We start from the raw sequence: 23629 nt of genomic DNA, 5'->3' as shown, positions 1-23629 counted from the left end.
CACGGGCCATGCAGGTTTCACAGACAGCCGGGCTGTGCTACAGGTACATACATCGAACTCATTCGATTCCGTAAACATAGGTCCGTTTGTGTCTTCCGCGAGTTCGCGGCGTATAGGAGACGCTTTTCCAGTCAAATCAATTCAAATGCATCGAACGCGTTCGGCTGTCTTGCACATGCATACACGCTCCCGGAGCCGCGGGCAAGCCAGCATCCATACATGCAGTCGCGTGTAACGTAACTTTGTCGTCCATTTCCCCAACTTCTTCCTCCCCGTGCCCCGTAACGGAGGCAGAAACGGTACAGATACGTTGGCTGAATATGGGAATCAATAGGAACACTTCTCGCGAACGTTGCCACGTTGTCCGAAAATTCTTGAGAAGCTTAATTTATGCGCGTCGGATCGACGGTTTCTTTCTTTTTCTTTAGAAAACATCCTCTTTTCCTGCCGGAATTGCAGCAATTTCTCCCGGAAATGCCGTATTTCGGGATGCTGTGAATTTCTCTGTGCTAGTCGCACACGCTTATGTGATTTATTATTATGTCGATGCTAAGCTTCGACAGAAGACAACGCGAAATGGTCTGATCGGGCGTGAGTCAGGTAGAAAAAACCGTGGAGATACAAGGTACGTGTCAATTCACGTCGAATCGTAGCGTGTGGCCTCCGAATTGCCTTCGAATCCTGTCACGTGGCCTCCAAATCGTCTTCGAATCATGTCACGTGGCCTTCGAATTGCCTTCGAATACTATCACGTGGCCTCCAAATCGTCTTCGAATCATGTCACGTGGCCTCCGAATTGTCTTCGAATCGTGTCACGTGGCCTCCGAATTGCCTTCGAATCGTGGCAAAAAATTATAAAAAAGTTAAGTCACCATTTTTATATTCTATATTGTATTTTATTTATATTCTACTATACTTTTATTCTACATTACTATCCCGAGTTTCCGTAAAAACGAGCCGCGAGGCCCGAAGCATCGCGACTTACTGTTCTCACATCTGCCGGTTTCAATTCCGACCTCCGAACATTTCTGGGTGAAATTACCGTACGTGGAACGCATTGTGAATTCTTCAGCAGCCAGATGTCCGCTTACTTATCGTCTCAAACCGACGCTGTGATCAACTAGACTTCTCTCGTAATTCCTACATTTCCTTCGAGCATTCTGCCGCTAATGCACAATCAAATTCAAATTCGTTCGTCGACAGTTTACTGTGACCCGAGGAGCAACTTCTGTCGTCCCTCATTGCTTGGTGGATCTAATTTAGTCATAATTCCTTGAGGAATTTGATTGCAAATGCTCCTAATCGATGAAAAAGGATATACGTATTCTTTTCTTTCTTGAGTTTTATATTTAAGATTTTCTTCACAGTTGCAATGCTTGAAACTTTTTCGATCGTAATCGGTTCTTCGAGAAGAGGAAGAAAATTTGTACTTACTTTGTTCCCGTATCTTCTGGTTCAATGCTTGAATATCGATGACAAGGGAACATTTAGAGAACATTTTATTTTGCGACACAGGAGAACAGAATCACGAGTCGGGCTCATCGTACTACAGCAAGGGGCTAATTTCTTGTAACAGTTACAAAAAGGTACGTTTTTATGATACTTGATCTTCGACAACGTTCGTAGAAATGAATAATTTATCTATCGAATTTCTGCAAGAGCAACTTCACAATTTTAGCGACGATAAAACGCAGAGTCTGAAGAAGAGTCTAGCACAGGGGTGGACAAACTTTTGATCAGTTGACCTGTTCTTTTTTCAATTATAGGCGACGGTCTTCCAACATCGTATATAAATAATAATATAAATAAAATACAGTAGAATATAAAAATGGTGACTTAACTTTTTTATTTCTAATTTGCCACGATTCGAAGGCAATTCGGAGGCCACGTGACATGATTCGAAGACGTTTTGGAGACCACGTGATAGTATTCGAAGGAATTCGAAGGCCACGTGACATGATTCGAAGACGATTTGGAGGCCACGTGATAGTATCCGAAGGAATTCGGAGGCCACGTGACATGATTCGAAGACGATTTGGAGGCCACGCGACACGATCCGTAGGCAATTCGGAGGCCACACGCTACGATTCGACGTGAATTGACACGTACCTTATATCTCCGCGGTTTTTTCTACCTGACTCACGCCCGAACAGACCATTTCGCGTTGTCTTCTGTCGAACCTTAGCATCGAAATAACAATAAATCACATAAGCGTGTGCGACTAGCACAGAGAAATTCACAGCATCCCGAAATACGGCATTTCCGGGAGAAATTGCTGCAATTCCGGCAGGAAAAGAGGATGTTTTCTAAAGAAAAAAAAAGAAACCGTCGATCCGACGCGCATAAATTAAGCTTCTCAAGAATTTTCGGACAACGTGGCAACGTTCGCGAGAAGTATACCTACTGATTCCCATATTCAGCCAACGTATCTGTACCGTTTCTGCCGTTACATCGTTAAGTGATCGTAAAAAAAGTAGCAATTTAAAGTCAAAAATCAGTTTAAATTTCAAATAAACATAGATAAACCAGTCGTCCGCGATCAACGCTTTGGCCACCCCTGATCTATCAAATCAACTTCGAAGGGTTGACAGACCACCCCGAAAAACGTCGGGAAAATTCTAGAAATCCTAATTAGAAGAGCATCGCGAACGATACGGGCAGATCGTCAGCTTGGAAAAGACGGCAACACCTGTACGGTGGATCGAGTAACCGGTTGCACCGAGAAGGAAGGCGCGGTACGTACGTAATGCGAGCGCGCTCTCGCAAATACAAATTGTTATGTGGATACATATATCCGCCGGGAGCCGGCATTCGCCTCTACAAGTAAACATACAGGTCCGTACATATCGAATACCCAGCGGACGACATAGCATACAAGAGAATAGTGTAGTATAAAGCATAAACTACAATTAGCGGTAATCCGCGTGACACGGGCATGGCACCCTTTGCGCATATTAAAGCATTAGCTGCCGAGTCATACGAGCGAACCGTACATCATTTCGGGACGTAGCCACGTCTGCCGGTAAAATCGTTAAATTTACGAAGAAACACGACTGGCCCGATACGGACTGACTGAATATTAGTGGCGCAACACCGGCGCGTAGGTACGTACGTGCATACGTACGCGCCGCCTGCATATACGCGGCTGCACCCCCGTCCGCGTCGGTGTTGCCGGCGCGGCGACGCGTCTGTGCGCGTGCCTTTTCCAGAACCGAGCAGAAAAAACCCGTCTACTCGGATAAATTACGAATGAAATTCGATGAGAGAGCTGTTCCGGTATGCACGCGACGCAACAGAGCGCAATTTTTATTGTCGCGACACGTGAACTGCGGAACGCTGCGGTATGCGACTATTGTCTTACGGGATGCAGACGGCGAATCGGTTCCTTCTCACGACACGAGATTGTACGTACACTAGTTTTTTACCGAGGCAATCAGCCAGCCTGGCGCGAGGCGGACGACGAATTGAATAATTAACGGTTTGCAGTCGAACGGCGACTCCGAGTATCGATTCCTGGGGCTCTCTAAATTTCCGCGTAATTTAATGAACTGCTAAAAATTCAAGTGCGATGCGATAGAAAGATTCAAGTAAGTGTTCCATTCTACGCGCGAAAGGAGAATAAAAATCTGGATGGAATAAATATTTTCTCTTGGTCGGAGAACACTTCTGCAGTCAAGCTGTCTTCGAATGCGAAGGGTTTACGCTTCCAGCACCGCGCCTTTCGGAAATCGAAATTCTTCGATTTGATAACGAATTTTTACAATTCGATGCTAGTAATTCGAACGACGCATTTGTTCCATTTTGCTCAGTTGTAACTGGACCACGGATTTTACACGATTATGCCGAGGTATTACTACAAGTGTCGTGTCGGTGAATTATTCGTAACTTATTTAGCTTGTCCAACGAAGAAACCAAGTTCTAGCTTTGACCGTTGCTTCGTACAATTGACGAAGAGAATTTTTATGTTGCAAAAGAGATCGTATTATAATACTATATTAATAATAATAGTGTGGCATCGCATGTGCTCACCCGCTACCTGAGCGCGGCCGCTAGCAATCAAACATTTGCCTTCCTATTCGTCTCTCGTAAACATTTCCATTGCGACAGCCCTAATAAACACCAAATGTGCATTAGAATCACATTAGGAACACATTAGAAAATGTGCATTTTGATCCTCAAAAACTCCTTTAAAAACACTCCCAATAAAACAATTATCCGAACTTTCGCACACCGCGACTCGCGCAGACCTTTCCTTTCTTCCCCTTCCAAGAGAATTTCATCTTTTCCCTTCTTATGACTGTCCTCGCAAACATTGTAAAAAAGGCAAAAGGCAACTCCGCAAAGGCAGTTAGTTCAGTCACCAAAGTCGAGTCAGTCACCCCAGTCGGTCCGGTCAATTCCAAAAACTCTACATCTCCACACTACACACTATAACTAAAGACAAAATATTTTGGTACACTTCCATTCCCCACTAAAATAGTATATTATTTATAACACTATAATACTATATATATTTGTTATAATACTATATCAGTCTATGTTAATTCTAGATCCAATTAAAACACTCGTTTATCCATCTAATCTGCTGCACTCTTGGTCCGAGTGCAATCTGGTGTACCTTTGGTCAGAAATGTCCACCTAGTTTTTGGCAGAGCAAAGATACCCTTGGTCAACGCAAAAGCAACGCGGTCCTCGATTGGGAAAACGACCAGCGAAGTTAACGAGTTATTCTACGCCTATTCGAGCATTTCAAGAAGATCGACGAGCACGTTTCTTCACCGAGATGGCCCGATTCGTATGGCAAAATGGTAACGCAGGTTTTCACGTAACCGAAAACTGTTCGGCGGGATAAAAACAAGCGCCGGGAAGAGACGAAACATTTTCATTCACTTCCACTAAAAGACGTTTCACCATTCATTTAGGTACACAGTGTTTCTACGCTACGAAGATCACAGATCGGATTGAAATGCGATGGCGCACAGCTAATTCTTCGGGGATAAAGTATCTCGAAAATATTTGAAACGTTTTTCCGAAAGGTCTCGATGACGCATCAATTTCTGCGTCCGTTCCATCAACTTAATAACGCCGTGACACGTAATAATTACGGCGGTACGCAACCTTTTGAAACGGAGAAATGCTCCGGTGCGAAACTTCTGAGCAGAGCTCTTTAAACAGTGGACATCTGTTGCTACGGAGTACGACAGAAATTCCTGAGAGGTCATCCGCGTGTAATAAATCTAGATTTACCTAAAGTTCTCGCGATAGTAACTTTAGATGAAAGCGGCGATGTAAATCCGCAAGGTAGCGCAAGTGAATGATGATCCTAAAAAATCCCCCGGCCACCACATATATATATATGTATATATAGATATATACAGGACCGTTTTATCGCGACGCGGCGTTTTATGCGCCGCGCCTACGTGCATTTTAAGCTGTTTTATCCTTCGTTTTTTTTCCCCGAGACAATGCAACATTTTCTGTTTTCTGTTTTCAGATTTTTATTCCATTTGTATATCCGAACGACGGTCGCTCGTGATACAGTCACGAAAAGGATACACAAATAATAATGCAATCTCCTCTAATTGAAGAGAATTAATTTCCTCTAAGTAGCGTAACGAACGAGGCGCAGATTGTTGATCTAGAGTGTAAAGCACAGTTTGCTGAAGTGGTCTCCGCATCGTTCCACGAGTTCGTAATTTTTCATTCCGCAACGCGATCATAAACGGAAGTGGGCGGTAACACGGGGCAGACAGAGCTCGGTAAAATATGCCGGCGGATCACGTTAATTCTAGGCAGCTCTGCGATATAATGTAGCCCTTGTTGGAATGAAATATATAAAGGCGTAAGGGCCGAATGCAGTTCCGAGGCCAACGGAATAACAGCGGGCCGATAACCGCAAATGAGAATGGTAGAGGAAACTACGCTGTACCATGCTTCCCTGGTGACCGATGAGGCCAATTCTACGGACCGCATTTGCTTCGTTTCAAGTTGTTGTTCGAAACTTTTCTGTTAATTGAAACGAAGAAATCGGACCGTTCCCGGCGCTTGTTTTTCTCTCGCCGAACAGTTTTTGGTTACGTGAGAACCTGCGTTACCATTTTGCCATACGAATCGGGCCACCTCGGCGAAGAAACGTGCTCGTCGATCTTCTTGAAATGCTCGAATAGGCATAGAATAACTCGTTAACTTCGCTAATCGTTTTCCCAATCGAGGACCACGTTGCTTTCGCGTTGACCAATGGTATCTTTGCTCTGCCAAAAACGAGGTGGACATTACTGACCAAAGGTGCACTAGATTGCACTCGGACCAAGATTGCAGCAGATTAGATGGATAAACGAGTATTTTAATTGGGTCTAGAATTAACATAGACTAATATGGTATTATAACAAATATATATAGTATTATAGTGTTTTAAATAATATACTATTTTAGTGGGGAATGGAAGTGAATCAAAATGTTCTGTCTTTAATTATAGTGTTTATTCCTTTCTATGAGAGTGCGAGGGTGCGGCTAGCGTGGTGTGGAGGTGTATAGAGTTTTTGGAATTGACCAGACCGATTGGGGTGACTGACTCGACTTGGGTGACTGAACTAACTGCCTTTGCGGAGTTGCCTTTTGCCTTTTTTACAATGTTTGCGAGGACAGTCATAAGAAGGGAAAAGATGAAATTCTCTTGGAAGGGGAAGAAAGGAAAGGTCTGCGCGAGTCGCGGTGTGCGAAAGTTCGGATAATTGTTTTATTGGGAGTGTTTTTAAAGGAGTTTTTGAGGATCAAAATGCACATTTTCTAATGTGTTCCTAATGTGATTCTAATGCACATTTGGTGTTTATTAGGGCTGTCGCAATGGAAATGTTTACGAGAGACGAATAGGAAGGCAAATGTTTGATTGTGCTAGCGGCCGCGCTCAGGTAGCGGGTGAGCACATGCGACGCCACACTATTATTATTAATATAGTATTATAATACGATCTCTTTTGCAACATAAAAATTCTCTTCGTCAATTGTACGAAGCAACGGTCAAAGCTAGAACTTGGTTTCTTCGTTGGACAAGCTAAATAAGTTACGAATAATTCACCGACACGACACTTGTAGTAATACCTCGGCATAATCGTGTAAAATCCGTGGTCCAGTTACAACTGAGCAAAATGGAACAAATGCGTCGTTCGAATTACTAGCATCGAATTGTAAAAATTCGTTATCAAATCAAAGAATTTCGATCTCCGAAAGGCGCGGTGCTGAAAGCGTAAACCCTTCGCATTCGAAGACAGCTTGACTGCAGAAGTGTTCTCCGACCAGAGAAAATATTTATTCCTTCCAGATTTTTCTCTCTCCTTTGGTGTTTATTAGGGCTGTCGTAATGGAAATGTTTACGAGAGTCGATTAGGAAGGCAAATGTTGGATTGCTAGCGGCCGCGCTCAGGTAGCGGGTGAGCTGTGGCGAGCGATGCGACGCCACAGTTTAAACAATTTTTGTTCGATATAATAGGGTACCTAATAGAAGAAATAATTGGTTTATCAATTCGAATTTCCATAAAATAATTCACCGAAATCCGTGCTCGTATAAATATCCACGGATACGCCACGATTTTGTTTGTACAATAAAATTCTAACAATGAAATGATTGAAATTCAAGATATCGCCAATTAAGGACGCCAGGTGGCGCCAGCGATCCATCGATGGAATTCGAGCACCATAAAATTGATTTCGAATAATATTCCACAGATCAATTAACCAAGCCTCTGATAAATGTTGCAAATGTACCAAGTCAATTGATTGACGCTGAACGTACAGAACGATTTAATTAATAAAAATAAATATAACAGTTTAAAGAATTTGAAATGTTGAATCTTACCAAGCAGGAATGAAGTGGACGCTAAATATGATTCGTGCATATTATTCTCTTTTAATTTTTCTCTTTTCGTCATTTATTGTTCACTCGTTGACAAATGTTAGGAACACTTATTGTTAGATCATAGAAATGAAAAGAAATATTATTAGTAAGAAAGAAAATTAAGTAACTCCGAAAGCTGTTGAACAGTGTGGCATCCACTTGACTTTGATCTTGCGCAGTGTCCTAATTGCGCAGAAAGATGCGCGGTGCGCTGATTGCGCAGTAAGATGCGCATAATACAATTCTTTGCATTTATTTAAATTTATCTAAATGCATAATACAATTATGCATTTCACTTAAATTCGAATTTATTTGTAAAGATTCATTTGAAATAAATAAATGAAGAAAAGCGTAAATCCGTTTCCTCCAAATAATATTAAGCACTCGTACTAGAAATAACGTATACCCAATACTCGATTCTAGTTAACAATTCTAAATTTTCGAGTTGTCGGTAACGTGGAATTAAATTAATTACGTATCTCTAAATAATTGAAAAGATTTAAATATGCATAACTTGATTTACACTATAATCGAGTCTGTAAAATTTAGTAAAATAGTTTGAATAAGGCGCAAATAAACGTCGTACATGCGCGCCCTCTGGTGTAAGTAACCGAAATCGCAGTCTAGGGAAATATTTAGGGGAATTTCTTAGTACGCTCTAATTTCGTGAACGAGTTGTTTCGTGTGCAAAGTGAACTAGTGAATAACTTGAATAACAATTGCGATATATTTGTAATGTGATGTCGAAGTTATTTGAGTACACGTGCCAACGTCCAATTAGGAAATAAACGTTGAACAGTAAACGAATAATATGTATCTTGACATCATATGGTCTATAACTCTCGTAAGTTCCTAGAGGTTATGTTGTGTAGTTGATTATTTTCTGATAAAGTCGACGGTGTTTTTGACGAATAAATCCACTCCAACGAAAAGTTTTGGCAGCTCTGGAAAGACGTAGGCTTCGGTGGAAAAGGAAGGGAGAGCGCGTTTCCGTCCGGGTCCCGCTAGAGGACTCGTCGCAAGGCTTTTCTAGCGGTCCCTGCCTTTGAGGTTGGGATGTCGGAAGGACGGACGAAATTTGTATATATACAAATTGAGGCGGATCGGTTACTTGCGGGACAGGAGAATCCATCTGCTGGCAAGCCTGAAGGTAGCCGCCACAAAGTTAGAAACATGGCGTATTTAACAAGAAAAGAAATCGACGAAATGAAACCACAGATTGAAAAAGCGGTTCATAAATTCCTTGGTTTTGGGGAACCTGCTATCGTTACCACGGCTGTCAATTGTATTACCTCTGGCTACGATAAACGTAAAACAGCGGGTTAGTATTGTTGTTATTTGGAATATCGATGGTTCAATGTTTCTAAAACGATAACGTTAATATATTCGATGCTCCTATTAGATAAACTGTCTGCTTTACTGGAGGACAAAAAGGCTTCAAAATTAACGGAAAAAATCTTTGCAATCTACGATGACGCCAAAGCAGCGCAGAAGAGTAAAAAACGGAATCATGTGGAAGATAAAGACAAGGAGAAAGAAGCGAAGAAACCTCGATTTAGGGACGACGAAGTGAAAAATGAAAAGACAACGGAAGCACAATTATCTGCCGATAAGGTGAGTAGCCGTCGTTACTATGTAAGCGAAGCATTACATACTTTTATGGATAACTGTATTTGCGCAGATACGACAAATGATGGCGAATGCTCAAAGAGAAATCGAAGAACGAAAGAGGGCATTGAAGGCTATCAAGCAGGAGGAGGTGGCTCCGATGAAACCGTTACTTAAGACACGGGATTCATTACCAACAGTAGGTAGCATGTATAACCAAGGTCTTTTAAGTAAAACAGACTCTGACAAAGCACGAAAAATTGCTGCGTTACAAGCTCAAATCAGAAGTAAACTCAGCTCGGGACTGCTCGGCAATGTCAGCGTTCCTGACAAACCAACTCCGCTGATCCTAGACGAATCAGGAAGGACGGTAGATATAACGGGCAAAGAAGTTCAACTGACGCAAGTAGTGCCAACATTGAAGGCCAATATACGAGCGAAAAAGCGTGAAGAATTTAAAGCACAGTTACAAGAATCCAAAGGTCCGGAAGAAATTCAGGACACGCACTTTTTCGACAATAGGATAGGTGTGAAACCCGCCGTACGCGGTAAACGTACGCTAAAGTTCCATGAGCCGGGAAAGTTCCAACAGTTGGCAGAAAGGATTCGTATGAAAGCCCAACTGGAAAAGTTACAAAATGAAATTAGTCAAATAGCTAGAAAAACCGGTATAAGTTCAGCAACTAAGTTGGCGCTTATAGCGCCGAAAACTGAAGCTCTCAGCGAAGACGTGCCTAACGTGGAATGGTGGGACTCTGTTATATTAACAGGCGGATATCCGAACGATGACGAGCCTACAGGAATAAAAAATTCTACTATTACCAATCTCGTTGAACATCCTACGCAAATGCGGCCACCAAGTATGTATATTTCACGATGATCTAACCGACCGTAGAGTAACATTTCGATTTAGCTACTAATTCCATTTATTATTCGCAGCCGACCCGTTGAAACCGATCTATATGCCTGTATTTTTAACGAAGAAGGAACGTAAAAAATTGCGCAGGCAAAATAGGCGCGAAGCGTGGAAGGAAGAGCAAGAGAAGATCCGATTAGGCCTTGAACCACCGCCCGAACCGAAATTACGAATTTCAAATCTTATGAGAGTGTTAGGTACAGAAGCCGTCCAGGATCCAACGAAAATAGAAGCTCATGTTCGACAGCAAATGGCTAAAAGATTAAAAGCACACGAGGACGCAAATGCGGCACGACGATTAACCGCTGATCAGCGACGCGAGAAGAAAGCGAGGAAACTCAAGGAGGATACTACACTTGGTGTACACGTGGCTGTTTACAGGTATGCAAAGGGACAACATAAACTACAATGTTTACCAATGCTTCTTATAGAAAAGTACCGTTAACCTGTTAATGTTATTTTTTTTTCTAGAATACGCGATCTATTAAATAACGCGTCGAAGAAATTCAAGGTAGAGACTAACGCGAAGCAGCTTTATCTGACTGGTTGCGTGATGCTTTTCCGCGATTGCAACGTCGTTGTAGTCGAAGGCGGCGCGAAACAGTTGAACAAGTATAAACGGTTAATGATGCACCGCATCAAGTGGGAGGAGGACACTATAAAGGACAACGACGGTAACGACGTGCCCAACAAATGTGTGCCCGTCTGGGAAGGGACTAGCAAGCAACGCCACTTCGGCGAGATCAAGTTTAAAGTTTGCCCGATCGAGAAAATGGCACGCGAACACTTTAAGAAGCACCAGGTCGAGCATTATTGGGACCTGGCCTACAGTGGAGCCGTTCTAGACAACACGGACGATATTCGGTCTTAGAACGAGGCTCGGCGATTCGAGCGATGGAACGTAATCACACGCCGATGTAAATGCGATCATAGATAATTTTAATACCATGTAAGTAAACAATCGCTATCGAAACGTAATAGTAAAAGATCAAAACTGTAAACTGACACTGTTGGCAGAGATAGAGCGAGAATAAAACTGCTCAAAGAGAACTCCAGGTAGAGATCCTTCTTAACTGCCTTCTAGGAATCCTTTAGAATTAACAGAGTAATTCAACTGACATGTGAATCGAAGATCGACATTTTTATCATCAAAACGAAACGAAACAAAAAAAAACAGAATAAATTTGTTGTACAAAATGTGTGATGAAATTTTGATTTTTCCGTGCCGACAACGAGATATAAACACCGGAACGTCGAGAGCCCGTCGTTCTCCGAGAGCAACGATTCTACCTTAGCTCTTCCTTCACTCTCGCATCTGCTCCTAAATAATAATCGCGCGAGAGATCGAACGACCTCCGCGCGGAGGTCAATCGTTCGCGTTGCTCCTAAGAATGCTCATCCAGTGCCGACATTACGGTCAAGCCCGTGAGCGTTAATTAGCATAGCGCAATGACATCGCGATGCCAACGCGTGGCATGCTGCGAACGTACACACACGTACACATACACACAGGGTGCATAGGCTGAGCGCGCAACACGTATTGGTATCTGGGAAGATGCAAATGCACTTTTGAGCCTTGAAACTGCACGTCCAACCGCGACTACGGGGCAACGGCGTCTATGAAAGGTGAACCTTGGTCTCGTTCATAATACCAATCCGACTGGAGCAGCGATGCACTTTTACCGTCGCATCTAAGTAAGTGTTACACGCGCGCGCCGGTATATTGTTGACACCCTATATTACCGTGATCCTTACACCGTGGAGCCCCACTCTTTTATCCGACCGGACGCACAGAGGTTTTACTTTCGTTCGAGGATCGGTCTCAGTTCAGGTTTGCCGCTACATGTTCTCGTACGTGCCCGGCGCAGGGTCTTGCGAAATTCGCCAAGGCAAATGAATTCTATCGCGTGCTGATACACACACGGACCCCGTTCGCTTATTATACCTACACGAAACTCATCGTTCTCGCGCCGAGTGAGAGAATCATTTTTGGGAGAATGTCAACGTGCCTGGAACGGAGATCGATCGATCATGTATTCATCCTTCTGTCCCGGTGAGTACCTTCTGTCCTCGTTCGTTAACGATATAATGGATTTCTCGAGTTGTTAGGATATTTATGATTGCTTTCTCAGAGGCGATTAACCGTCCGTCTAGACGCTGACACATTCGGCCGCGGTGCCATCGATTTCTATTCGCGCTTTCCTAATTAAAACGAAAACTAGGCAGCACGCGTTTTCTATTTAGAATTTCAAATTTTATTCCCGCGAGTCACGTGACGCAGAAACAATCGAACTGGCTGGCGATGGTTTGCTCTCGTTAACTTTCTTTCGGCTAATTGTTCGATACTCGGAACACGGCCGATTGTTTTCTCGCGGGGATCTGTTCTCGCGCGGATAACGTGAACCAACGTCGGCTGTGACAATTTCTGCGGATCGATCGATGATCCCTCGGTCGTACGATTTATTGTTCGAAATGTGCGGGACGAGTGAACCAAGATCGATGTTTGAAGATCGAAGCTTGTCCTTTGTTTTCGGTAACAACGAGAAGATCTCCGAGAGGGACAAATATCCGCGCAAAGCGAGCGAAAATCGCGACAGAGAGAATTTCGTCTCAAGGTTGAATTTCCAGAAATCTCAAGGTCACCGATGTTGCTTCAACTTCCGATCCACTCGATCGACGTCGCTTCGATAGTTATAATAGTTAATAATAATAATAGTTAATTATCCACGAACGAACTCCGTTAGTTCAATACACTAGTCTCTTTAAAAAAGAAAAAAACTCCATTTTCAAGTTCACCTCCTCGAGATCGATCTCCAAAAGCGGCTCTAGCAGTTTAGCGAATAATTTAATAATAAAATAAATTTAATAATGCGAAGATTCTTTTGAGGACAGTGTAGCAATTTTTAGCGACGCCTCAGAGTCGCCATTCGACTGCAAAACAAAAAAGAAAACGATAAGAAGCGTGTTCTGCGATGAGTCAGAGAAAAAAATGGCGCCCGTTTGCCTGCACACGGCCCCCTAATCATGGGAGCACAGCAGAAGGTTACGTAAGGAAATCACAGAAGAACCAGGAAGGCGATGTCTAAATGTCAGACAGCGATCCCTCTTCGATCCCCTCTTAAGGTCGCTTTAATTTGTTCGCGATCCGCGGCCGTGCAGCCATATCGCCGCGATCGAGGGCCCAACTGGGACCTCTGATCCGCCGACCCAGAAATTCGCCCGCGGAATCCGGCCGAATCGATGAATGAACTTAACGCGATAAGGGCAACGGCGGCGGGACGGTTCTCTCTAGATTCGGGCTAAGCGATTATATCCTCCGTCGGACGAAGGTCTTCGGAGTCCTGTGAAAGTTCGCCGCGGGACCCTCGTGATCAATGTTGAAACGGATCACGCGACTCGCTCGGTATCGGTAGACCTGCCTATACGCTTCGCTAACTAACAAGGAAGCGCGGTTTTTATCGGGAGAATCATGCGAATCTTCCCGTCCCCAGAATCCTCTCGCACGAAGAAAGAGAGAGAGAGAGAGACGAGACGTCTGCCGCGTTACCCTAATTCATTTCGCGCGCGTACGTACGCAAGACCGGCGAAAAAACGCGTAATCTACATGGCCCAACCCCGCGATTGTGTTTTTAATGATCGATCCTATCTCATCATTGTCAAGTTAGATAATAAGGAAACCGTTGAATTTACATGACAATTATTAGGTAACCTCAAGGTGTACCGTAGGATAGACGTTGGAAACAATTTCTCACGAGTTCACCGGTGGGAGGATGCGACGTTACCGCGGCGACATCCACTTCTCGGGTAACAAACTCTCGCGTTGCCGACGCCGAAGGGTCTCGTGTCGGGTGCACAGAGGTCCGTCTTTAGATAACGGTCCGATAATTAGATAGCGGTCCTGCTGTCACGTGGACCCGCGTCTCCCGCGCACGAAACTCCGAGAATTCTGACCCGATCTTCGACGGGAGAGACGAAACGGTGGAGGGTGATCGGGATTTTTCACCGTTTGAGTCACAAGCAGCAAACTTTAGTGACGCATAGCTACTTATATAGTAGCTATAGCTATACAGGGTGGCCCAAAAATGTCTCGCAATCCGAAAGTAGGGGATTCCTGAGGTGATTTGAAGCAACTTTTTCCTTAGCGAAAATGCAATCCGCGGCTTCGTTTACGAGTTATTAACGAAAAACAGTGACCAATCGGAGGCGAGATCATTTGGCGCGAGACGGCCGAGTCAGTGAGCGGAACTGGGCTCCGTGCACTCGTTGGCTGGGCCGTCGCGCGCCAGCCGAGCTCGCCTCTTATTGGTCAGTGTTTTTCGTTAATAACTCGTAAACGAAGCCTCGGCGAACATTTTCGCAAAGGAAAAGGTTGCTTCAAATGACCTCAGGAACCTCCCATTTCCGGATTGCGAGATATTTTCGGGACACCCTATATACGCGCGCGGGATTATGATTTTTAAGGGCGTGCGGGCGTTAATATTTTCGTTAATAACTCGTAAACGAAGCCTCGGAGAACATTTTTGCAAAGGAAAAAGTTGCTTTAAATGACCTCAGGAACCTCCCATTTCCGGATTGCGAGACATTTTCGGGACACTATAGCTATATTAGCTATGCTATATTATAGTACATCGCATAGCTGCTTTTCCTCATTTTTTTTTCTTTTCGTCTCGTTTGTCAAACTTGACGAGCACTATCGCGCCGCTTAGTTCTCTTCGATCAATCAATTAAGACAAGCGCTATTACGCTGTTCGCCACTTTTCGACCGTGTTTTTCCGAATAATCCCTGGGACTCGAACTGTTAAGCTCGCGAATCAACGATCTCGATAGCGCAGCTGTAAACGGCGCCAATCCTAACCGCGGCTCGTTCCAGCTTCTCTTCGTTCATTCCCACGGTTAACCGAAGGTTATGGTATTTCGTGCAACGCTATTATTTAACAACTTCATTAGAGGCAACAGGATTCTTCTTGAAGGAGTAATCTTTCAAGGGACCGCGATTGCCGCACGCTCCTCGTTATCTGATGTTGAGCAAGTTCTCCGAAGTCGCGTCGTTCTTTCACAATCGTTCGCCCTACGATATCAAGCCGGATTAAGCGGTCTCGAATCGGCCACGTGCTATGCTTCCACGTTTCCGCGGAATCGCTGTTAACTGCGTAAGAAGGCCTGTCGCCGGGTTATGCTGCTTTAATGATGTTGAATGCCGCGTCACTCGTGTCTGGGTGAGACGGCTGTTTCCGCAGTCTTCGTCCAAATGAAACAGAATTTTGGAGGTAATTTATAGTAATTGTGACAACTATGACGAGTATAAGTAATATAGGGTAACAGTAAAGTATAAAGTAAACGAAAGCAAATATTAAAAATATACTTATACTATACTATACTAATAATAAAATAAAATAGTAAAATATAAGATATACTTATGCTGACAAATTATACTTATATCTAACCCTTTGCAGTCGAATGACGACTCTGAGGCGTCGCAAAAAATGGCTACACTGTCTTCAAAAGAATCTTCGCATTATTAAATTTATTTTATTATTAAATTATTCGCTAAACTGATAAATAATGAAAGTGTTCTACAATCATGCACGTTCGATTTCACATGCATCAAATAAAAACAATCGTAACAAGTGGAAATATTGTAGGTTGAAACGAATGTCTTCATTTTGGAGTGAAAATAGTCTCGAGTGCAAAGGGTTAAATTTGCTTTTAAAATATTATAACGTCGTATTAGTTACCATGGAACTCGTTAAGACATTGTAAACATAATTTGAGTGACTCTGGACGCTCGGTACAATAGTCTTTCGTGTAAATTGTTTTCTTTCTTTTGCTTCGTGGCGCCGCGGCGGAAGAAACTCTGTCGATTCGCGGGCGCTGGGCGTTCGACGTGTTAACCTTTTAGGCACGACGCGCTACTATAGTGGCTTCCGCGGATGTCATCTCTCTGAATGACGCGCCACTATAGTGGCTTTCGCGGATGTCATCTCTCTGAACGACGCGCCACTATAGTGGCTTGCTCTAGTAGCTCACTCGCTCATCGTTTGAACCAAATAATCGTCTTCATATGCATTGTTTCACATTTCTTTTGTCTTCACATCGATTTACAACAGTCTACAGGGTGTCCCAAAAATGTCTCGCAATCCAGAAATGGCGGGTTCCTCGGATCATTTGAAGCAACTTCTTCCTTTACAAAAATGTTCTCCGAGGCACCGTTAACGAGTTATTAACGAAAAACAGTGACCAATAAGAATCGAGTACGGCTGACGCAAGGCGGCCCCAGCCAACCAGCGCGCGAAGCCCAGTACCGCTCATTGGCTTGATCGCCTCGCGCCACCTGAGCTCGCCTCTCATTGGTCACTGTTTTACGTTAATAACTCGTTAACGGTGCCTCGGAGAAAATTTTTGTAAAGGAAAAAGTTGCTTCAAATGGTCTGAGGAACCCGCCACTTTCGGATTGCGGGACATTTTCGGGACACCCTGTATATACAGTATCAGACTCTGTACAGTACACATCAGACTCTGCCGTCCAGAGAAATAGCCTCGCGCAGAATTCAACCGTACCTAAAAGGTTAAATCCGACGACGCTGATCCGACTTCCAGCTACGTGTAAGAACAAATTAATATTTCCTATCCTTAGATTCCGATTCGCAGATTCCTCGTCGCGTTCGCGGTGGTCGAGGGCGCGACCCTGCCGTCGAGCATGCTGCTGGATCTGAATAAGCGTACGAACGTGTCGATGCTGAAGTACCATCAGGCCGAGCAAGCGATACAGAGCTCGCACACGCATCTGAATCATGGCTCCCCGTCTTACTTCCTGAGCGCGTCCCACGAGATAACCGAGCACGCGCAGAATCTCTCGAGGAAAGCGCTGCGAATCGAGACGATGGCGATGATGCTGGTGGAGGCGTTGAACATGTCGTCGAAAGAGGCTTCCTCCGTGTTGCCCTCGGTGGCGGCCATCCATTGCCCGGACACGTCCACCTTTCTGCAAGTGATGGCCGGTTGTAAGGAGTACGACGCGCGGTACAGAACGCACACCGGAAGGTGCAACAACGGTTTGCACCCCACATGGGGCGCCTCTCTAGAGCCTTACGCGAGATTTCTAGCGCCGGAATACGTGGACGGCGTTTCGTTGCCGCACACCGAACTGCCCAGCGCCCGCGAGGTCTCCTTGAGAGTCCATTCCGGCGGTCTGGACCTCAAACATCCCTATCTGATGGCGCTCACCGCCCTCTTCGGCCAGTTTCTGGTCCACGATCTCGCCCACACGCCGAAAATGGAACTGCCCGACGGCGCGAAACTGAAATGCTGCAACGTGGACTACGAGCACTTTCATCCGGAGTGCTTCCCGATCCGCGCCGACAACGCCATTGGCTGCATGGAGTACTCGAGGTCGGCGCCCCACCCAGGAAACTCGTTTCAGGTAACGCCCCTGGAAAACGTCTCTCAATGACGGACCGAGAAGGGACCTCCTTCAACGCTTGCGCCAATGCGATAACTATCCGGTTATCCAGTTATCCAGTTTTGGGACATCCTGTATGTATCTGATGATTTTTACTAGTTAGCAGCAGAAATAACGTGAGTAAAATGCCCGAGGCGAGTTGGAAGTAATGTCTCTCTAATCGACGCTCAGTTTGTCCACAAAAAAGAAAATGGAGAATTTGGGAAGAGGAGATACGATTAATCGAGCCTTGCGGCTCGTTTTTATGGTTTCGAATTGTCGACAACTGTAAGAACAAGTCGCAGGGCTCCTCTTCTTAAGTTGTACATTTTTCTGCACAATCTGAGCGTCAATTAGGGAGACATTACTTTAAAACTCGCCTCGGGCATTTTGCGGATTTCGAGACATTTTCGGGACACCCTGTATATCCTACCGTCTTAATTGAGCCGTTTATTTTGAAAGTGGCATAAGTCACTTTGTTTTTAAGTCGATATATTATATATATATAATAATATATAATATTATATAATATAATATAATATATATATAATATAGATATGGATGCTAATTTTCGAGAAGATTTACTTCTATTTGTTATCTCAGTATACTGATATTTTTCTCAGTATAAATAATTTCGTATAAACATTCAAAAATCACCACTTTTCATTACGGTAAAGTGACTTATGCCACTTTCAAAATAAACGGCTCAATTATATAAATCCTAATCAAGATTCCCAGAAAAGATGCTCAACGTTTCGGTGAATTGGCGCAAGGGTTGAAGAAAGAACGCGAAACACGCGTTCCTCCCCTAAGCACCCTTATCTACGGTAGAATTGTCCGGGTCCTCCCCGAATGTCCTAGGTCAACTAGGTCAAATCCTAAGCTAACCTAAATCAGCCGCATACCTCCGCATTCGACGAGAGAGAGAGAGAGAGAGAGAGAGAGAGAGAGAGAGAGAGAGAGAGAGAGAGAAAGTGTATATGCATGTACATAGAAGTAACGTTTGAACGTAGGGTTGCAAACTGGGTCCCCGGCAGCAGATCAACCAGGCGACCTCGTACTTGGACCTGTCTCCGGTTTACGGTAGTTCCGAAGAAGTAGCGAGGACCCTGCGATCCGGGAAGGACGGCTTGCTGAACACGCAGAGGAAGAATCTGCCGATGCCGTCGCCGAAGTACGAAAGTTGCCGTAGCGCCAGCAAAGCTTTCCCGTGTTTCCTTAGCGGGGACTCGCGGGTGAACGAGAACCCCGGCCTCACTCTGATGCACGTGCTTTTTCTGCGGGAGCACAACCGTGTCGCGACAGAGCTGGGACAACTGAATCCTCGCTGGGACGACGAGAGACTCTACCAGGAGGCGAGAAGGATCGTTGTCGCGGAAATGGAGCATATAACTTATAACGAGTTCCTGCCCGTTGTTCTCGGCGAGGCGGCCCTCGACAAGTACGTGCGCGCACCCTCTTCACCCGGCATAATTAATTTAACGGATTAACAGGTCCGCGCGAAAAAAACGAACGCGTTCCGCCGCGCCGGCACCGCGAGTTTTACCCGGCAGCGCGCCGTTTCTCCGCTGGAATGGCAATTAGGCTACGCGCGTTATTGTTATCGTCGCGTTATCGTTGCAATATTGTTACGGTAACAATTACGGTTTTCAGGTATCAATTACGGTTGACACATCGGGGATACTTTCGCGGCTACGACACAAGAACGGACGCGACGCTCGCGAACTCCGTTGCGTCGGCCGGACTCTTCTTCGTGGCCGCGCTGACCCCGAAAACCCTCGACCTAGTTGACTCACGATCGGCGCTGAAGTCCGGGGAAAGATCATTGTTGTCCGCCTTCTACGCCCCGCAGGAGTTTTACGAAGCGGGGGCCGTCGATCGTCTGATCGTCGGCGCCACAGGTCAGTCGCGACGTGATTTGTTACATCGAAATATTATGTATACGGTTGTCGCGCGAGTTCGTCGCGTCATCTGGGCATCGCGCGCGGTTAGACGACGCGCGGCACGTTTCTCGATGTTTTATTGTCATCGCGAGCTTTCACTTGACCGCTTTCGGACTTGTTACCGCGTACGATTATCGCGATTATGCAGTTTGCGCCCACGTGGCATATTATCGGTGTTGCTATTTTCTTTTGGTATTTTTTTTTGTTTTTTTTTTGGCGCTGTCCAATCGGTGCTTGATATGTTTAACGTTAATTAATTACGTTGTTTTTCTTTTCTTCTTTTTTTCTTTGAGAAACCGTCCCCGTTCCCGTATTTTGCGCACACTTGACGAAAATGAAAGGAGCTCCTGCGACAACCTAATACGGTAAAGTCTCCCTAATCGACGCTCAGATTGTACACGAAAGATGGACAAATTGGGGAGAGGCGATACTATAAATAGATATAAATACTTTTATATACTTTTATATATTTTTATATGAAAGGTATACTTTTATATAATACATATACTTTCATATACTTTTACACAAAAGATATGCTTTTATTATATACTTTCATATAATAGATATACTTTTATATACTTTTACATAATAGATATACTTTCATATACTTTTATACAAAAGATATACTTTTATATACTTTTATATAATAGATATACTTTTATATGCTTTTATATAATAGATATACTTCCATATACTTTTATATACTTTTATATACTTTTATACAATATATATACTTTCATATACTTTTATACAAAAGATATGCTTTTATATACTTTTATATAATAGATATACTTTCATATACTTTTATATACTTTTATATAATAGATATACTTTTATATACTTGTATGTAAAAGATATAAAAAAGATACTATAAAAAAGAGGCTCGAATCGAGGCTCCTCTTCCCAAATTGTCCATTTTTTGTGCACGATCCGAGCGCCGATCGGGAAGAATTTAACCGGATGCATGACGTTCGTAAGATTTTAAATACACAGTGTTCTTATCGCATTTCGATCGGCGATGATAACGAGTGGTGAAAAATAAATTTCGTCCACCTCTCGATGAATATTCGAATAATCGCGTTGCGATTCGAGAGCGATCGAATGTAGAGTTCTAACTTAAAGAGCGTATCGGAAGCACGGATAGCGTTCGAATGCAACTAAAATGAAAAAAAAAAGAAAAAAAAAGAAATAACAGCACAGTCTACTACCGACACGTTGTCCCATGAGAACTTGGTTTTAATGGCGATCTAGGATGCAAGATTTAATTTCCGTGACAGCGGGACATTCTAGGAAGCCATTACCGCCAGGATTGAATGAAATCCTTTTGGAACGATACTTCCACGACGGAAAAAGCAACGATATCGCTGTGGATTACGCTGCGCAGGTGATACAGCAAGGACGGGATCACGGGTTGCCGCCTTATGTCAGATGGCGGTCGTTCTGCGATTTGCCGGATATTAACGACTTTGATAGTCTCAGGGGATCGATGGCCAAAGACACCATAGAGAAACTTCGGGCCGTTTACAAGTAAGAAAGGCCGTCGCTTTTAACGCTAGATTTACGGAGCACCCCGGAAAACAGCTGTTTTATAATTAGCTTATAAAAGGTAGCAACAAGACATTTATTCTGATTTTTAACAAGCGTTACTGTAACGTTTGCCGTAAGTAACGTATAAATAGTATATCTATATAAATAAGTTATATAGATATATATATAATAAATATTTAGATATATATATAATAAATTATATATCTATATAAATAAATAGTACCTGTACAATATGAATAATCGTAAATGAAAAAATTAGTGACCCGTCATTTTGACGGGTTCCGTAAATCTATGCCGTCCGCAGATCTTAGATATGATTCTTTCGTTTGACGCCGGCATAATAGCTTGGAAATTTTAGATTTGAAAAAAAATTTCGAAGATGGCGATAATATAAACTCCTAAAATTAAGATATGTCATCCAAGAATTTTCGCACTTAATTCTTAGTTAAATAAGCACAATGCTATAGTTAGTTCGCTGCCTTTTAACGCCCAAGAAATATAGTTCAAATGTTATCTCAGTTTTTTAAAATGGCACCGAAGTGGTACCACCTGGCGCCAGCGTAGTGCCGCCGGACGGCATAGTGTTAACCCTTTGCACTCGAAGTTATTTTAACTCTAAATATAAAAGATCATTTTTCTAACTTATAGTATTTAACTATAATATATAATATATATTATATTATATTATATTATATTATATTATATTATATTATATTATATTATATTATATTATATTATATTATATTATATTATATTATATTATATTATATTATATTATATTATATTATATTATATTATATTATATTATATTATATTATATTATATTATATTATATTATACTATATTACATTATACTATATTATATTATATATATATATATATATATATATATATAATATAATATAAAGTATCTAACTATAGTATTTACATTTTATGCACATGAAATTGACACTTGGGACTCGTACAACAGTTACACTATTAACAATTTTTTAAATCTAAATTTTGTATAATATAAAAGTTATTTTAAAGCGTGACATAACAAATTTGAGTGGTGCCTCAGAGTCACCATTCGAGTGCAAAGGATTAATATGTATACCACCGTTTAACGTGTAAGTGCAGCCAAAGGTCGGAGTAATTTTCTGTCGTTACTGTTCCATAAATAGAGACGTGCAAGACGTGGATCTTGTGACAGGAGCACTTTCGGAGGCAACTTTGTCGGATTCCGTCCTGGGGCCGACGTTTCTCTGTTTGCTGGGTCGCACTTTTCGCAACATTCGTTTTGGTAAGTGAACAACTACAAGGACACGTGTGCCGGGCGCTGCCATTAACGTAATTAAATTTGTTGCACAGGTGACAGGTATTGGTACGAAAATGCGAACACGCCAGGTTCGTTCGCATTGAATCAATTAGAAGAGATTCGGAAAGTTACAATGGCGCAGATTCTGTGCCGCAACGGCGACAGAGTGCATCTGATGCAGCCCAGAGCGTTCCTTTTGCGAGATCGTTTCTTGTAAGTCTGTTATTTGTGTACGGGAACGTCGTTGAAAATAATTCGATGCTAACGAGATTTCAGAAATTTATTTAATTCTAATTTAATCAATTTCAGAAATAATATGATAAATTGTACGATACACACGAGCGGGTCGCCAAATCTTTCGGCTTGGAAAGAGAATAAGGTCTCGTAAACTTTTCGTTAGGCAGTTTACGCATGATGATATGTCCTTGATTGTACATAAGAAATCGTAATTTTAGCTTACTATTAATTGACAATATAATGTAATTAACGTTGCCCCCCTCCTCCCCCCTCATAATAGAAGAGAATAGATACTGCACTATTTCTAAGGTACGTTAGAAATTGTATACTGAATCCAGCGACGATCTTATGAAACTTTTTATAAAATATAATAAATGTTACACTTATTGTGTTCGATATATTTTATGCACAAATTTGATAGACCGATGCGGGCCGATGCGGGCAATGTACGATTTATTTTATAAAAACGATCCTTACTGTAATCGTGTCCATTCTAAATTCGTATCGCACCCTTTCTACCTATTTACATTTTTCCATGTTTTACGATAGAACTGAGTAAATGTTACATTGGATGCTCTTTATCAGAATGTTCTTTAAGTAGAAATAAATTAATATTATCGCTGCACATATATGTACCACGTTCGTGATATTATACATATAATAATAATTAATATTATATTATTATATATTATTATATTATTATACATATAATAATTAATATTATCGCTGCACATATATGTACCACGTTCGTG

At 42.8% G+C, this 23629-nt stretch overlaps 2 protein-coding genes across 5 annotated transcripts; both read left to right on the top strand.

Moving 5' to 3' along the window:
- Positions 1–8552: 8552 nt before the first annotated feature.
- On the top strand, positions 8553–11611 carry Prp3 (pre-mRNA processing factor 3). 3 transcript variants are annotated; one of them, XR_013033940.1, is made up of 6 exons: positions 8553–9211; positions 9293–9504; positions 9572–10358; positions 10438–10795; positions 10886–11363; positions 11432–11611. XR_013033940.1 is itself a non-coding variant. In XM_033485387.2 (6 exons), exons 2-6 carry the CDS (start codon positions 8947–8949, stop codon positions 11283–11285), a joined length of 2022 nt encoding a protein of 673 aa, XP_033341278.1. In that variant the 5' UTR covers positions 8553–8734; positions 8833–8946; the 3' UTR covers positions 11286–11611. The 3 variants fall into 3 exon arrangements, 2 of the variants coding, with proteins under 2 accessions (XP_033341278.1, XP_033341277.1); XM_033485387.2 differs by having other exon boundaries at positions 8553–8734; positions 8833–9211; positions 10886–11611; XM_033485386.2 differs by having other exon boundaries at positions 8553–8734; positions 8824–9211; positions 10886–11611.
- A 516-nt stretch (positions 11612–12127) lies between these two features.
- On the top strand, positions 12128–23359 carry LOC117229151 (pre-mRNA processing factor 3). 2 transcript variants are annotated; one of them, XM_076523953.1, is made up of 8 exons: positions 12128–12467; positions 17063–17834; positions 18866–19293; positions 19506–19753; positions 21073–21322; positions 22507–22625; positions 22694–22853; positions 22950–23359. In XM_076523953.1, the coding sequence occupies exons 1-8, from the start codon at positions 12412–12414 to the stop codon at positions 23026–23028; spliced, it is 2112 nt and encodes a 703-aa protein (XP_076380068.1). In that variant the 5' UTR covers positions 12128–12411; the 3' UTR covers positions 23029–23359. The 2 variants fall into 2 exon arrangements, with proteins under 2 accessions (XP_076380068.1, XP_076380069.1); XM_076523954.1 differs by having other exon boundaries at positions 12130–12467; positions 17049–17834.
- Positions 23360–23629: the final 270 nt, after the last annotated feature.

This window comes from Megalopta genalis, chromosome 7 (assembly GCF_051020955.1).
Source record: "Megalopta genalis isolate 19385.01 chromosome 7, iyMegGena1_principal, whole genome shotgun sequence".
Lineage (NCBI taxonomy): Eukaryota > Metazoa > Arthropoda > Insecta > Hymenoptera > Halictidae > Megalopta > Megalopta genalis.
This window is presented reverse-complemented; position numbering and strand designations above follow the sequence as displayed.